The 18212-nt window shown below is 37.5% G+C and overlaps 1 protein-coding gene across 1 annotated transcript; it reads right to left on the bottom strand.

Annotated features, from left to right (window-relative positions):
• On the bottom strand, positions 1 to 1869 carry LOC135718452 (uncharacterized). Its single transcript, XM_065240740.2, has 5 exons — positions 1825 to 1869; positions 1375 to 1468; positions 1189 to 1276; positions 656 to 823; positions 1 to 520 (listed from the first exon to the last, which is right to left on the bottom strand). Exons 1-5 carry the CDS (start codon positions 1856 to 1858, stop codon positions 251 to 253), a joined length of 654 nt encoding a protein of 217 aa, XP_065096812.1. The 5' UTR covers positions 1859 to 1869; the 3' UTR covers positions 1 to 250.
• Between the last annotated feature and the right edge of the window lie 16343 nt (positions 1870 to 18212).

Raw genomic sequence — 18212 nt, 5'->3', positions numbered from 1 at the left:
AAATATATCAAAATCTTTTTAAGGAGGTAGGAGAATGTGCAAGTCATAACAAACCAAAATATTGCACTTTAATAAATAAAAAGAATCTTTAAATAATCATAACGTATAAAACAGCATATACAAAATTAAAATTTCAGAAACAATGTAAACAACAGAACAACATGGGATTATGCAAGGAAACATTAGTGCAAATTTGTAAACTAAGAACTTTTAAAGAACTGTGCAAAATGTAAACGGGTATAAAAGACAACTATAATTTGTCTATCATTTTTTCAAATAGATCCAAAAACCTCACAGTTTTGGCCTCACTCTCTTCGTGGCGTTTCTGTTCCTTGATGGACTCTTCAGTTAAAAAATCTAAAATTGGATTACTTTTTCTTTTCCTTTTTTTGGGAGATGGAGTTGGGGGGCTTGCTACCATCATGGAGGATGCTGTGCTAGAAGAGGCTGTCTCTTCTGATGTATTTGGCAGTGGTCCAGTGGTGCTGACAGCAGGAATTTCACTGAAGTCAACACTTTCCTAGCAGAAAAAAAATGATATACGCAAGTACATAAATGCATAATAAGTCATTAGGTACGGTATCATCAAAACAACAATGATCATATTACTGACAACCAAAATAGCAAGATTACATAATTTTATTTAAAACATTACCATGGTGAGTGTTATGGGTTCCTCATCAGTGAATGAAGAAACCACCACAGGAGGATCTATAGAAGGCCTGGAACCCAACACCTCATGCATTTCTTCAAAATACTGCCACGAAGAAGCAGTTACCTCTCCAGCATCTGTTCCAGAGCCAGTTTTTGGTGTTTTAAGGTCCTGAAGGAAGACACAAGCAGAATATTCATAATAATATAATAGTGAAAATGTCTTTACTATTTTATATTTCACTACATTTTACAGTAGTAATTCTATGAAAAAGACAATTATAAGAAATTCTTCTCGAATGTGTGTGTGTGCATTTTATAATAATACAAAACATGTACTGAAATGGACTGCCTAGATTGTGTAAGATTTTCAGGTAACACTTTACAATAAGGTTTATTACTTGAACATTAGTTAATGTATTAACTTTTGTATAAATTCAGTTCATTATTAATTTAATAAACATTAATTAATTAATGTAATGTAGTTCACTAATTAATCTTATTCTGTTATCGATTTTCATTGACAACATTGCTTACCTTGTATTTCTTCTTTAAATTTTCCCACTTCTTTGATGCCTGTTGGCCAGTCACCTTTCCCTCCAAACCCAAGTCTTTTATAAGTGTCCTGTACCATTTAACCAAAATGAACAGTAATGAAGTGCACATACGTCACAGTAACATTGATCAGGCACAAGCAACATAAACGTTTAACAGATAACTCACTCCCAAAGTTGTTTTGCAGTGTATTTCGATCGCAAGAAGCGCTGCTCGTTTTCAGCACGAAAACGTATGAGCCTTCGTGTTTCCTCAGGTGTCCCTGGTTGATACAGAACATAACTGATGAATAAGCACGAAAACTGAATGCACTTTTGTATGTACACATATTTATGGACGTAACCACATAAAAACAATGCATTAATAAGCATTGCTGCAAAAACAAGTTACCTGCCACCGGACTTGTATGTTGTCAAATCACCGCGGGTATTAATAAAATATTAAAATTATGTTATGTAACTATCACAAAGTCAATAACATTAGCGAACTTTTTCATAGCGATTTTTACAAATCTTTTTTCGGAGAATATAACCGTATACATGAACACAAGATTAAAGGCAACATAAAACAAGTGATTATTTGATATTAAAATACGTTTTAATGTCAAAAAATACTTACATTTATGGGTTTCTCTGTTCGCTCGTTCGGCCATGTTGGAAATTGATTATAACCCTTTGTCTGAAGTGTGCTCCCGAAAAATCTTCGTTTGAAGGGCTACCTGGCCCTTCCCCCTCCCCCTTCCCCTCCAGCCAAACGAGAATTGAGACACCCCTACCCCTTCACGTGAACGCGCGAAACAAAGGGGAAGGGGTAAGGGGAAGGGGTAAGTGGTAGAATTGGGATTGGGCCTAAGACATTTTATTAAGTTACTTTAATAAATTATTTTAGTGATATTCTATTTTACAATAATATTTTTTACAATTATGAATTACGTAGAAACACTGACTGCATATGCGCAAGAAAGGTAGCCTATTATTAAAGATTTTATAAATATAAATATGTAAAAACGAAATAAAAAAGATATCGTATGCCAACTGTACAGCCCGGGTTTAAACGCCTTTTTTCTAAAGAATAATTTGTAAACTTTATTGGTGGTGGTTGAGAAGAATTCCTCTTTCCATATGTGAAGCATTTTAGCGCAGTATAAATGTATCATATTGTTATTCTTAAAATATAAGAATACTACTATATTTTTTACAACATTTTTAACTTTAAAACATGTCTTTTTTATACCACATTAATCTCTTTAAAATATTGATACTTTTAGAAAAACTGACAATTATAAATATTATGAACAAACAATGAAACGGTGTCAAAATTCGACAACACAAATAATTAAGATATTCATTGTAAATAGAGTCGCGTTTATTAGGCTCACACTAAATTCTCTGTTGCACTTCCTATAAGTTCATTGCACGTATCTTAATAGTTGTATGCGCTGTTATGCTGGCAAGAATGGGTTGACATATCACTTTGCTGTTTTAATACAGTAGCAATGTAAAATATTCAGCAATGCCCTTATTAACTTCTGGAAACAACGCAATGCAATGTTTTTATGCGCCACCTGGTGGATATTCTGTGAAGCGAAACACATTAAGGGAAAATGGAAAGTAGCCCCCCCGAAAGCACTTGCAGAATGCTGCAAGACTCTGCGAGACGAATTGGCGAATGCCGCGGGAGAAAACGCGCATTTTTAAAGGCCACATCTGTAACGCCACGAACACCAGACATTCAGATTAATACAGCATAGTTTTCCTCCCCTAAAAGCAGCAACATAACCTAACGCCACGAACACCAGACATTCAGATTAACACAGCACAGTTTTTCTGCCCTAAGAGCAGCAACATAACCTAACGTCACTAACACCAGACATTCAGATTAATACAGCATAGTTTTCCTGCCCTAAAAGCAGCAACATAACCTAACGCCACAAACACCAGACATTCAGATTAACACAGCACAGTTTTTCTGCCCTAAGAGCAGCAACATAACCTAACGCCACGAACACCAGACATTCAGATTAATACAGCATTGTTTTCCTGCCCTAAGAGCAGCAACATAACCTAACGCCACAAACACCAGACATTCAGATTAACACAGCACAGTTTTTCTGCCCTAAGAGCAGCAACATAACCTAACGCCACAAACACCAGACATTCAGATTAACACAGCACAGTTTTTCTGCCCTAAGAGCAGCAACATAACCTAACGCCACGAACACCAGACATTCAGATTAACACAGCACAGTTTTCCTGCCCTAAAAGCAGCAACATAACCTAACGCCACAAACACCAGACATTCAGATTAACACAGCACAGTTTTCCTGCCCTAAAAGCAGCAACATAACCTAACGCCACAAACACCAGACATTCAGATTAACACAGCACAGTTTTTCTGCCCTAAGAGCAGCAACATAACCTAACGCCACGAACACCAGACATTCAGATTAATACAGCATTGTTTTCCTGCCCTAAGAGCAGCAACGTACAGTGTTGCCAGATTGGGCGGATTCCCGCCCAATTGGGCGGTTTTGAATTTGATTGTGCGGGTAAAAAATGGCTTGGGCGGGTGTGCAAAAATTGGGCTGGTTTGGGATCAGTTGGGCGGGTTTGAAACGTGCATTTTATAGGCTAATTATTTAACAAAAAACCCAAGTGTGCATGTATTTCATCTGAAGTTACTAAACACACGCCTACTGCATGTGTTTGTGTTGATGCCACGCCGATGACGAGTCCGCGTTTAGCCAATCACAACAGTGATAGCAGCCAGCTCTCTCACTCTCAGCAGGAAATCAAGATGTGGAAGTGGGAAAATGTAGGAGTGGGAGAGTGACCCTGGCCTGAAGCAATGGATAATGCCTTTTAAAATCGGAAAATAGCACTGCCAAATTCAGCAACACGGACTCCGGATTGCAACGTATACGTTGCTTGTCCCACATCGGCCGTGTCTCAATGCGAATGCTGCAGCCTCCGAAGGTCGCATTTACATCATCAAAACTGTCTTGTTTCAGAATATGAACAATTATAAAGTTGTCTTTTATTCTTAGTTAATAGTAAATTGTTGTAATATGCTTATAACTTGCGAATGTAATGGCCAGTTTACTAAAATAAACCAGGCTTGATGACGTATGCACCCTGCATATGCGACCTCCGCAGCATTTTAGGTGAACAAAACAAAATGTTCGGCTGTCATTTAGTCAATTCTGGCACCATGAACTTCAGCCAGACTGTACATAGTTCTGAAAAGTTCAGATGTTAATAGTGTTCTTCAGCATCCTTGCAAGTTCAACCAACAGCCTATTATTGTTCTGCATTTACTGCATAAGTTAAGGCTATTTACGATCTCTCTCACACACACACACACACACACACCTTTTTATCAGGAGTAAAAATACATTATTAATTATAATATAAATAGATAAAAATCAGACATTGTTGAAATTGTTATTAACGAATTGGGTATTTGAATCATAAAACCACTTAAATATATGCTGTAAAAGTACATTGTGCGTGTGGTCGAGGGGGTATATGTAGCTGTTGTGAACAAGTTATGTCATGTTAGTGTGTGGTTTTGTTCTGGTGTCGCTAGCTATAGTATGGTGCATTAATTGTGGAAGTAAAAATAACTAAATGCTGATCAAATTAAACCAAAATGTTGATTTAAATATTTTGGGCGGTTTTTTGTGCGTTTGGGCGGGTTTTGGAACAGTTTTGGTCTGGAAACCATCAACTCTATCTGGCAACACTGGCAACGTAACCTAACACCACAAACACCAGACATTCAGATTAACACAGCACAGTTTTCCTGCTCTAAGAGCAGCAACGTAACCTAACGCCACGAACACCAGACATTCAGATTAATACAGCATTGTTTTCCTGCCCTAAGAGCAGCAACATAACCTAACGCCACAAACACCAGACATTCAGATTAACACAGCACAGTTTTCCTGCCCTAAGAGCAGCAACATAACCTAACGCCACCGACACCAGACATTCAGATTAATACAGCACAGTTTTCCTGCCCTAAGAGCAGCAACATAACCTAACGCCACCAACACCAGACGCTGTGATTAATACAAGAAAAATAGTGGCTCTGCAGCAACTTACTTTTAAACACCCCACAGATCATGTATTTAGTCAGTTTTCTGACACAAAATCATCGATTAAAAGTTTTAGATCAACGCTCGACATCCAAGTTGGTGCTAAATAGGATAATGCTAAAATGCTAACGACTGTTACCTTACTACTAACGTGTGTTTACTTAAATTATCTCAAAATGTCAAACCAAGGGTACCACATACATGATTTAAAAAATCGTACCTCTGAAGAATGTGTAATCACGTCTTTTTGGTGCCAAATAAGATAGTGCTAACGTGCTACCGACTGTTAGCTAACTATTAATGTATTTTTTACTTAAGTTATCTCAAAATATCAAATAAAGGTTACCAAATACATAAATAAAAAATCGTACCTTTGAAGAATGTTTAATCATGTCTTTTTACACGTCTTTTTGGTGCTAAATAAGATAATGCTAACGTGCTACCAACTGTTAGCTTACTATTTATGTATTTTTTACTTAAGTTATCTCAAAATATCAAATCAAGGTTACTAAATACATAAATAAAAAAATCTTACCTTTTGAAGAATGTATAATCACGTAATCCTCTCAAAACGTGCTTTTTTTCGAATGTTGACCCCGCCTCCTCTGCATTTTCACTGGTCATTTTTGTGGACCAATCATATTTCTTTCTGCCCTGAGAACATGTTTGTGTAAGTAAAACTCCCATGTGCTGCATTATTGCTCATAATATAAAGTATAAATGTAATTGACTCTTTATACGTGTCATTGATTTCGTATCCATATGTGTTGCAAATACAAAAAAAAATACAAAAGCAGTCATAAGCGTCATTTTTTATTGAGAAAAGCTGAATAGGCTTTCCATTGATGTGGTTTGTTCGAATAGGACAATATTTGGATGGAGATTAAACTTATTGACAATCTGGAATCTCAGGTTGCAAAAAAATGCAAATACTGAAAATCGATTTTAAAGTTGTCTAAATTAAGTCCTTATACATGTTGTGAAATATTATTTTTTGATATTTAGGGTAGTGTATTTAGGGTAACATTCTTTAAAAAAAGTTAATAAAATGTCTAAAAAAAATTGGTTTAAATGTTCCTAAAATAGTAATATAATGGAGAATGGAACTTTTTAATAATTTTTTTTAAAAAATGTTCTTATAACAAAACAATAATGTTAATACCATGGCTTTGGTTTTTAAAACGTCCTTAGAACATTAAAATAATGGCAATTGGAACGTTTCAAGAAAATACGTCCTTAGAAAAATTAATAACATGGTGAATGGAATGTTTTAAAAACGTTTTTAAACATGTTCTTAGAACATTAATATAACAACACACAAAATCATTCTAGAAACATTTTAAAAAATGTTCTTGTAACCAAACAATAACGTTACTACTACGTCTAAAATAATGAACACTTTTAACGTTCCAAGAAAGTTTAAACCTAATGTTTGTGTAACCTGTTACAAACGTTACAAAAACATTCTGAGAACATTAATATAATGGCGAATGGAACGTTTTAATAATGTATTTTAAAAAATTCCACAAGAATCGTTACACATAGATGAGACCAAACAATGTAACTGTGGTTGACATTCATACTTCCTCATTCCCCGCTCATGATGATCTTTTGAAGGTTGTCACAAACGATGTGGTCTCAAATGAGTAAGTGGTAGGGCTGTAACGTTTAACACTCTGGTGTCGACGGCGGTGCCTTTATTTTTCAATCACTCACTTAAAGAGACTTAAATTATTCAGCTGATTTTTGACGTACAGATATGATTTATACATCATTTAAAACGTTAAAGTGTCTAGTTTTTTCTGTCCACTCCCATTAAAAACAGAATGTTGTGCTTTTGCAAAATTAAGAAAATAAACATGATGCGCGTTTTGTTCTCTCTCCCTCTGTGAAGTCCTTTCAGAACGCATCAGAAAAATAAACTGTAACTTAACGAATACTTGTCGAAGAAACAAAAGATAAATGTCTACATAATGCTTGGAATGTCTACTTTTAAATGATGAAAGTGAGACTGAAAACAGATATTGTCATTGGGTGTAAACTGTATGAGAAGAAGGAGAGGTACAGTCTTTCTCTTGTTACCTCATTATCTGAAATGAGATGTGATCGCCACACCCCCGCGCCATTGAAGTAAATGAGCAGAAACATCCATTTGCATGACTCGTGCCTCCTGCAGTCAATGGATACGCAATCCACAATCCAGTCTCTCCATTCCTTGTTGTTCCATCCGATTGCACCAAACATGACATCTAAATCCTTATTTACTTGCGTATGTGTGTCAGTATCTCCAGACGCGAGTGTTTTCTTTGTTCTTCCTTCAAACAGTTCACGCGATTGGAACGCACACGAGTCAGGAAACTCGACGCGCTTTTTGGTATTCTTATAAAATACGCGATTGCAAACAGTACAATCCTTATTTAGTTGCGTCTAAGCATACATCTCCGCACAGCAAGTTTATTAAACACAGGATCACTCGCATGTGCACACATTCACTGCTTTCATGATCAACACGTGAGGTAATGGCGGCGGCTGTAAACAAACATTGATAAGTTTATCACGCTTGTCCCTTGTTGTGTTTCTACTATAATGATTACAAAAACACAAATAAGAGTCCAGACCACGATAGGCAGTTGTTTTTTTGAGCTTTTTACTGCACAAAAGTAAACCTCTCACTGGCCAACCAAACACTAACCCTGTGTTCACTTTATGATGGCCAAACAGTACCTTTATCATGATTAGGCTACTATGGTTTTTAAAAGGTAACTTATACTTGTGAAATTAATAGAAAATATTTCAATAGAAATATATATAATGTGTGTGTGTATTTACATTATATTGAAAAGTAAACCTTATCATAGTTTTACTACAAATAAAGTTACATTCCTGTTGAACATCCCCACAAGGCTCATTATGTGGCTCATTATTCAACTCTTTTGTTCCTCAGCTGTAAATCACTGATTATTCAGGAGCTTTCCCACCTCCACGCATATGGTCTTTCCCAAGCAAAAGTGTCTTAGAAATTGTAAATCAATATCTTGTTTTATGTGAATGAGTAGGCCGAATGATTTTCTCATCATTTTGATGAAAAAACTCTAGACCACTAGATCATGTTTTGAAAAGTCTTGGGAAAACATGTTTAGAATGAGTTTTGTGGAGTTATATCAGTGACTTAAAAATGTTGCTTTTTCAAAAACCACGCATAAACATTTTTCTCTCAAAAATACAAACATGTACATACATGTTGATTATATAATATTGAGTTCATAGATGAGCAGTACATGCCCAATCTGGATGATGACGAGTTTGATGTATTGGATGATGGCAGGTATATACAGCGTTGAAGGTCCTGACACAGAAACTAAAGTAATGGAAGAGGCAGATGAAGTACCTGATGAACACTCAAATGAAAACAGACTGGACCTATGTAGTGACTTGGCTGATTGGGCAGTGACCAATAACCAAATACACAAGTCCCTCAATGACTTGCTTAAAGTTCTTCGCAAACATGGTCACAATGATCTGCCCATGAACTCGCAGGCAAAATGTAGCAGTGAATATATATATTATGGTTTGTAAACTGGTATCCCTGCCAAAAAACAGCATCAAACCTTATCATAGTTTTACTACAAATAAAGTTACATTCCTGTTGAACATCCCCACAAGGCTCATTATGTGGCTCATTATTCAACTCTTTTGTTCCTCAGCTGTCAATCACTGATTATTCAGGAGCTTTCCCACCTCCACACATACGGTCTTTCCCAAGCAAAAGTGTCTTAGAAATTGTAAATCAATATCTTGTTTTATGTGAATGAGTAGGCCGAATGATTTTCACATCATTTTGATGAAAAAACTCTAGACCACTAGATCATGTTTTGAAAAGTCTTGGGAAAACATGTTTAGAATGAGTTTTTGTGGACTTAAATATTTTGCTTTTTCAAAAACCATGCATAAACATTTTTCTCCCAAAAATACAAACATGTACATACATGTTGATTATATAATATTGTAGCCCAGTTTGTGCTGAACACAGTGTTATGAGACTTTTGCCATTAATATGTTTTTAAGCAACTGAAAAAAGCACAAATGTCAGTGCATGTCAAAACTTCCCCAGGGCCCTAAAAACCCCTTAGACCCCAGAGGGTTAATCGTGCAAATGCGCATTTTCTCAATGAGCAAATTTTAATGAATTACTGTGAAATCCCAGCACATCACAAAGCCAGGGGGCGCTCTCGTGCAGAAACTCCCTTTGTGCCACAGAAGTAGTAGCATTACAAACCCTAGTCCAGGAAATGTCTATAGGAATATTTATATCACTTTTCTTCAAATTGTTACAGGTATTTTCATGATAATAAAGAATATTTTGAATAATTTTGTTTAACGAGTGTTGATTTTTTAAATGCACGTTATAAACGACTCCGACTCATAATGATTTTAGATTGATAAGGACTTCCTATTGACCAAATGCCGCAGTATATGCACAAGCTGTGCATGAAACACAGAATCGTAGCCTTGAGATTCAGAATCGATTTCAGACAGGCATTTTTAATGGGACACATGATACAGCCCTAGTTAGTGGTCATCTTGGTCATTAGAAGATGACAGTGATATACAATTTTTATACATTTTCTTATTTTGTATTTTAATTTTATGTTTGACAGCCAAAGCTGTCGGTCCTGCCTGCTTTGTTTGTTACAGACACCTGCAAAGCATCGTTAAAATGTCCTCAGATTATCTAAAGAACTAGAGGAAGATCAATTGCATGGAAGATAAACTAGCTGAGGGGCTGTCCACACGGAGACGCGTATCACTGTATACGTATAAATTTGTTATCGTATTGGCGTTTCATCCACACGGATCCGGCGTTTTGGGAGACTGAATCCGCTATTTTTTGAAACCGGGGCCTAAAGTGGATAAATCTGAAACCGTCACCCTTGCAGTTTCATCTGTACAGCCAATCCGTATATTTTGTGAAGCGAAAACGTCATCACATCACGTGTCGGAAGCGTCACACGTAACAGCAACAACAATAACGGCGGATTACGTGATTGTGTTCGTGCTACAGAAGCTACTAAAGCCTACTAGCTTTATTACAGCAAAATCTATTGCTTCTATGCAATTGTGGTGACCAACAAGCGATAATGGACAACACCATACGTTGGCTATGCGCATGCTCAAAGACTTCTTCTCCGTGTATATTGTATATCTGTGGCAGAATTACAGCGCCCCATACTGGTCCGGTATATATACTACACCGCTTTCAGTCGGTTTCAGTGGTTTCGTGTTTACGGATTATTTTTTTAGAGCAAGGAAAAAAAATGATCGGATAGGGAATGCACCGGCTTCGTGTGGATATAGCCTGAGGTTCACAGTGAAGAAGAGTTCATAGATGAGCAGTACATGCCCAATCTGGATGATGACGAGTTTGATGTATTGGATGATGGCAGGTAGATACAGCGTTAAAGGTCCTGACACAGAAACTAAAGTAATGGAAGAGGCAGATGAAGTACCTGATGAACACCCAAATGAAAACAGACTGGACCTATGTAGTCAGGGCCAGATTAACACTTTGTTATACCCTGGGCAACAATATTCAAGGGCCCCATCATCATGACTCCAGGATCACCATAATATGGTCATATTCAGAATATATTACTGTAATATACAGTAAATATACTCAATACTTCAAATTCTAACTGTCATCGGGTGTATTTTGATTTACAAATATTTAAATGCTCATACAAATGCACTATTATGTCCCCTATCAAAGACATTCACTTACATATGATGCTATGAAAACAAAACACAGCAGCATCAATATAATCTCCGAAGTGTACTCACAAACACATAAACTGAATGTGTTATCAACATGTCAGTTTATTATAAGAAAAAAAAGACTTTAACAGCCAACAGGTTTACAGCTGGGGAAACTGGACTGATTTTTAGACTGGTTTAGTGTTAATCAACATCTAACTCAAGGCCAAAAGTTACTCAACTGTTAATTTAAATGTAATAAACTGTTTACAAGTATTATTACAAGACCATCATGTAGCCTAACATTAGACACCCAAACCAAAGTGAAGGAAATGATAATTTGCAAGACTGAACTGAACATCAACGCAGACATGAATTTCCTCACAGAAGTTTAAGATCATATACATCTTGAACGTAGATATATAAACGAACACAGAGAAGGAAAGTTTAACACTATAGTAGGGATGTAACGGTATTATAAATTTCGTGGTATTGCGGTAGAAGATTTTCCCGGTACCACCGTGGTCACATGATCGGTAAAACGTAAGGTCTTCCGGGCAACACGTGTAGTTTTTTTCCGGTCAAGTAAAGCGAGTGGAGGGACGCGGGAACTACAATTCCCATAATCCCATGCTTGCTACTCTGATGCCTCTCTACAAGTGGAGCGGCAATGGCGGAAGCAAAAGAAACACGGATTTTAAATCTGATGTGTCGAAAAAGTTCGCGTTCGCTGTGACAAGAAACGAGGAAGGACAAAATGTGATGGACATTCAAAAAACGAGTGAGTAAATCCGTGAATGAGCAGAGTGTGTTTGCCGTTTCTCAATTAGAAGGCAGCCTCCTTAGGTCGCATATGCAGGCTGCATCCGTCATTAAACGCCTGGTGTATTTAAGTTAACTGAGTATTACATTCGCAAGTCATAAGCGTGTTACAATAATATACGATTAAATAAGAATAATAGTCAACTTGAAAAATGTTAATATTTTGAAATAAGACGGTCTTCGTTACGTATGCAGCCTACAAATGCGACCCATAGAGGCTGCAGACTTCCGATTGGGAAACGCGCCCCTGTATTAAGTGAGCTGACCTCAGCTCTAAGTCCAGCTACAATAAGTAAGCAATTTTCATTTTTTACTGGGTTGTTTTTGTTTTCAGGAATTGACCCATCTTAAAACCCATCATCTTTTCTTGATTCTACAATCACAACCGTTGCTTTCATAGTAGTACCAAGCATTAGCATTAATTTTAATAATAATTAAAACTAGGTCAATTGAGGGAGTCACTCAATTCTTAAAACCTGACTGATTGGGAGTTGTTTAAAGTCGACAAACTAAAATGAAACTTAATTTTTTTGTCCTTTTTATGAAAATTGTAAACACTTCACTACACTTTGTACATTGTAATGTTCAGTCTTGTTTAATAAACACTTATGGGAGTTTTTCCAAGTCTTCATTTGTTTTTTTTCTTCCTGCAAATGTTTCAATAATTACCGTACCGTGGGCATCATACCGAAATACTACCGTACCGTGAATTTTTGATACCGTTACATCCCTACACTATAGCACAAGCAAACATGCTAAAGAGGAACTGAAGGCAGCTAAAAACCATCAGGGCATAAACACTGGCTTATTTTATTGCATTTTGGATCCTTACCTCCAGATAAAGTATTAAACTGGACTGATGATTTAAATGTTGTTTACTCACATGTGCGTTGTTAACTCTCCAGATTTTATGTTACAGCACTCATCCACTCGTTCAATTCTCCACATGGACTGTTTTTGTTTACAGTGTCGCGTGAGCAGCTACACTGCAGGCTCAACTTCATTTGGCGCTAAGCAGACCTCTTGGTGATGTCAAAGTACCGCGAGAGCGATTCAAAGCAGATTTCTCCTTGTGATAACTGGAATCGCTCTCGCGGTACTCGCCAGTGGGCTCTTGTAGCGCCACAGCAGTTTGCTCCCCAGTCACTTTCGCGCCGCTAAAGTAATTTAATTTGATACGCCGATAGGATCGCACAGATACACCACTGTTTATACTTTACATTTTCTGCGTTTCTGATGTCCTTTTCCTTTTTTAATTTCGGCTTTGCGCTACTTAGCTTCTTCATGTCTCTTTTTTTTCTGTTGTAGCATCGCCTTGCGTCACGTACGCTCTGCGAACCTTTGACCCACCTCATGCGGACTGACCAATGAGGAGAGGGTCTTAACTTGAGGCCCTCTCTTCATTGGTCAGTCCACATGAGACTGACAATCAACCGCTCTCCACTCACGTTCAAAGTAATAGGCAGCGCAGAGTTTCTCTGAAGAGCGCAAAACCCGTGTTGACAGTTTTAATATGAAGCGGCCAGCGGGAGATTACCAGATACAGTATTTTGCTGGTGCCCTTGCTGCCCTGGACCCTCTAGAGGTCTTGGGCCCCTGGGCAATTGCCCAGTTGCCCGTATGGTTAATCCGGCCCTGTATGTAGTGACTTGGCTGATTGGGCAGTGACCAATAACCAAATACACAAGTCCCTCAATGACTTGCTTAAAGTTCTTCGCAAACATGGTCACAATGATCTGCCCATGAACTCGCAGGCAAAATGTAGCAGTGAATACATATATTATGGTTTGTAAATTGGTATCCCTGCCAAAAAACAGCATCAAACCAGCATGGGAATTATGGTGACGAATTTGTGCCTTTTATCATCTGCCTGTTTAGTGGCATGTCAAAACCAGAGCCATTGGAGGACTATGTCCAAGACCTGGTAGAAGAAATCCACAGATTCAGAGAACGTGGAATCCAGCACAATGGAAATATCATACAGGTGCACATAAAGCATTTATTTGTGATGCTCCAGCAAGAGCTTTCTTGAAAAACATTATTTACCACACTGGATACCACAGCTGTGAGAGGTGTGAAGATGAGGGCGAATGGTTGGGAAAAGTAGTTTTCAACAGCAAGGACACAATTATTAGCAGGACAGATGAAAAGTTAAACATTGGCCAACAGAGCAAAACACCAACATGTTGAGACATCACTGCTCGGAGCAGACATCCCATGTGTCACCTCTTTTGTACTGGATTATATGCAACTTGTTTGCCTTGGAGTAGTAAGACGCATACTTTATTAACTGTGCAGAATCCCCAATCCTCGTAGACTTTCTCTAAGACAGAGAAATGAACTCTCCAGTGGCCTCATTAGATTGAGGAACGCAATGCCAGGTGAAATGGCTGAGAAGCCCAGATCCATTCAGAAGTTAGACAGGTGGAAAGCCACAGAGTTCCGACGGTTCCTGCTTTACACTGGACACGTGGTACTCCATGGAATTGTGGATCCACCACTTCCTTTGTCTGACAATTGAAATGTAAATTCTACTTTCTGAAGATCGTGAGAGGAGAAACCATTTTCTGCCATATGCAGCAGAAATCCTCAATCATCAATAGCGCTGATGTCTATGGCAATAAATTCACTGTCTACAATGTGCATGCCATAAAAAACTTCCATGAAGATGTTGCACATTTTGATTGTTCATTAAATGATGTATCAGCTTTCCCTTTTGAGAACCACCTTAAAACCATCAAGAAGCTTGTAAAAATCAGCCATAACCCTTTGGTCCAAGTGGCAAAGCGCATGGTAGAGGAAGAGCAGGCGTACAATACAAAGTAGCAGCAAACTCATCTGCAGCCAGTGTCAGAAAAGCAGAGGGACAGCTGCTTTTTGCTCCAAGATAGCAGTGTAGCATTTGTGACTGAAAAAAGAACAGATGGCAAATTAGTTTGCAATGTCTATCCACATACCCATAGCCTTGCAAATCTAAACTGCTGGACATTTCTTTTGTTGGCAGTAACCGCAGCATGGCTAAGACACAGTTTTTAAAAACGCAGGACTTGAAAAAAAGCTGTATGTCTACCACATTGTGGAGGATATGCCATCCTTCCTTTGATACATGATTTAGAGTAAAAAACAACTATTTATACATATTTTGTTTATTGGTAAGGGGACATTTATTAACATACACCTACCTAATATCGTGTAGGTCCCCCTTTTGTCACTAAAACAGCCCTGGGACCGGTTGCACCAGCTGGGCATAAACCCGGTCATAAGAGTAGTCTGGACGTAAAATGCGCTTTATGTTCGACATAGAATTTATACCTGTTGCAAGAATTTACACCTGTTGCACCACCTGAGACTAAATATTAAATCTAGTCAAGGGTAGGTGTTAATATAAAGTCTTGACATTGTTTTATGGCAAAAATAGAAAAAATGAAATGTGACAAGACATTGACGCATCAAATGCACAGGTTACGCAATATCCTCAAATTAATCTGCAAATTATTACTTTTTGTGCAAGTTTGTGTTTGATGGGTCTGCATGTGCAGACGCATTTTGAGGGAGAGCGCACTCATAAACATGTGGAGGGAAAGCTTTTATTTGCCATCTATTAGCCGGTGGCAGTTAATTTAAGTTTATAACCATAGTAAACAAGAATTAACATCACTGCAGTTAAACGCATACCCTGTCACTGGTTCACTGCTTTTCCTTCTTAGGACCACATTTGACCAATTCAGACTGGGAACACCCCACAAGAGCTGCAGTTTTAGAAATGCTCTTACCAGGGCTCTCAAGTTTTATCAAAAGTTTGGAGTGAGATTTCATCTGTTAGGGGAGGAGCCACTTAAATATTTGCAGCAGCGACCCCTCGGCCCCAACCAATTCTCTCAGGTTTTTGGTAGCAGTTAAATTTAATATATTGTTTATAATTGATTAGCACAAATAGAAAGTTAAATGCAATGATTAATGTATACATTGGCAGGATATAAACATTACTAAAATAAAAGCCAGAGCTGAATAGCTAAAAAGAGTATGAATAAAGTATAATTTGAAAATAATGAAATAAATGAAAATGAAATATCTTGTCCTTTCCATTCCCAGGTGAAAAAAATACTATAGTAATTTATAGTAAACATAACAACTATAGTAATATAAACGTATTACTTTATCCAATACTGTACTACATTGTCTACAACTATAGGGTATAATATACTAGAATATACACTACAGATTACTGTAGTATAAAAACTAAAGAATACTAACGTTAGAGTATTTATTACAGTTTATCAGTTCACTACTATAGTTAATACAGAGTATGCTGTAGCAATCATTAACAAAGTGTTGTAAATACTATAATATACTAAAATTTACTATACTATATGGTTCAAAAACACTATAGTATTTCCTATAATATTTTTCACCTGGGATTGTTTCAGGTAGCCTCTAGTGTTTAGTACTTTCCTAAAGTTAAAGCTAATTCTGATTGCAAAGCAGTTCGATTTTTTTAATCAATAATAATTTACCTCGGCTATATTTCCCAACAACAGTTTTTATTATCTTTGATCACATTTTTGTGATGTCATCCAAGAATCGTAAAATCAAATTGCTATAAAAAAGAATGCGTTACCTACCGCTTTCATCGGATTCTTCTCTTCCAACTGCCACTTCGTCTGTGTGACGTGAGAATCTATGTTGCCTAGTAACGAATGTGCTTGCAGCAGGATCACGAAATTTACCCAGAAACAACAAATTCTGATTTCTGATTGGCTGGTAGGTGACAATTATATCAGGATGTCTAGTGTGACCGTGTCCGCGGCTCGACAGATATGAACTCGGCAGAGAACTTCTCTCCTGTGCCTCGTTCATTAATTGTATAGAGTGGGAAAAGTTTTCTTATTTTTTCAGCGTGAGAAATACAAGGTGTGGCGTGTGAGCGTGTGAACTGACTGAAATGCGTGAGTCTCACGGTGAAAGCGTGAGACTTGAGAGCCCTGGCTCTTACCCAGTCATCTCGCCATCACAATTTGGCCCTTGTCAAAGCCATACATGTTTTTCCTGCTTCTAACACATCAACTTTGAGGAAAAACACTTTCCAAGGAAGGAAAAGCAGTGAACCAATTGATGACCGTCATGATCGGCAGAGGGTCATTGATGCATGTGGGGAGCAAAGGCTGGCTCGTGTGGTCCAATCTAACAGACGAGTTACTGAGGCTGACATTGTTGAAAAAGTGAATGCTGGTTCTGATAGAAAGGTCTAGTGGAGTCTATGCCTATATGGGGTCAGGGCTGCTTTGGTGGCAAATAGGGGACATACATAACATTATTAGGCAGGTGGTCATTATGTTACAGCTGTGATATGTATATTAATGTATATTAACCAATTTAATATTTAATTAAGTTGCCCTTTTGTAGTTTCAGAAATGTTTTTTGCAAGAGCTGTTTGGATTGAGGGTGACAAACATTTTGAAGGTGTCATCCCAAAAAAACTGGCTTCAAGAAGACAAAAAAGTCGTAAGATGGCCAAAGACAAAGTTGGCAAAAAAAAATTGGACCCAAAGGATGACTGTCTCACTTTCAAGCTGCTGAAAATTAAAATGACATCAGGTATGATGGCTCTCTTAGTATTCTTGTTTTAAATTTGATCATTGTGTTAGTACGTTTATTCTTTTTGTTTATGCAGTGGCATTTTTAGCCTGTGTGGCTCCCTGGGCAAACCTAACCACCACTCCCCCATTCAGCGCTCCTAAAACCCACCACCAGTATTTTCATTGCGACTTTATCACCACCACAAATTAAAACTAATTTCACACAAGCAAGTATTGTAAAAAAAAAAGGCACACAAAATATATTTTGTATATCCCTCCCAATTTCTACTGTGGTTATATCCCTATTTTTGATGCCTGCAGTTCTTGCGGTGCCATATGATTATCTTTAACAAGCATCATTACGATCAGGGGCCTATTGCACAAAACTAGGATAAGGGATTAAGCCGGGATATCTTGGTGATCCTGGCTCAATTGATACGTGATCCGGTTGCACTAAAGCTGGATAGGGGGCAGGAGGATATGTTATGGTATAAATTACCATGGAGATCTATTCTGTGGAGCTAGCCTGCTCCAGACCAGGCTAAATTCCAGGATCTATTTAATCTCATCCCTTATGTCAGTCAGCAATCACCACAAATGGAAACCAATAATTATTTCACTGCCCAATATACATTATTATCACATATAACTATACCCACTGTAATTTTATTAAATGTTTGTGATCATTAATTTTTATAATATTGGATAAATTATGATTTTTAGATGATGTTGCTATCATTAATTCATTTACAGTTTCC

This window comes from Paramisgurnus dabryanus, chromosome 10, assembly GCF_030506205.2.
Source record: "Paramisgurnus dabryanus chromosome 10, PD_genome_1.1, whole genome shotgun sequence".
NCBI lineage: Eukaryota > Metazoa > Chordata > Actinopteri > Cypriniformes > Cobitidae > Paramisgurnus > Paramisgurnus dabryanus.
This window is presented reverse-complemented; position numbering and strand designations above follow the sequence as displayed.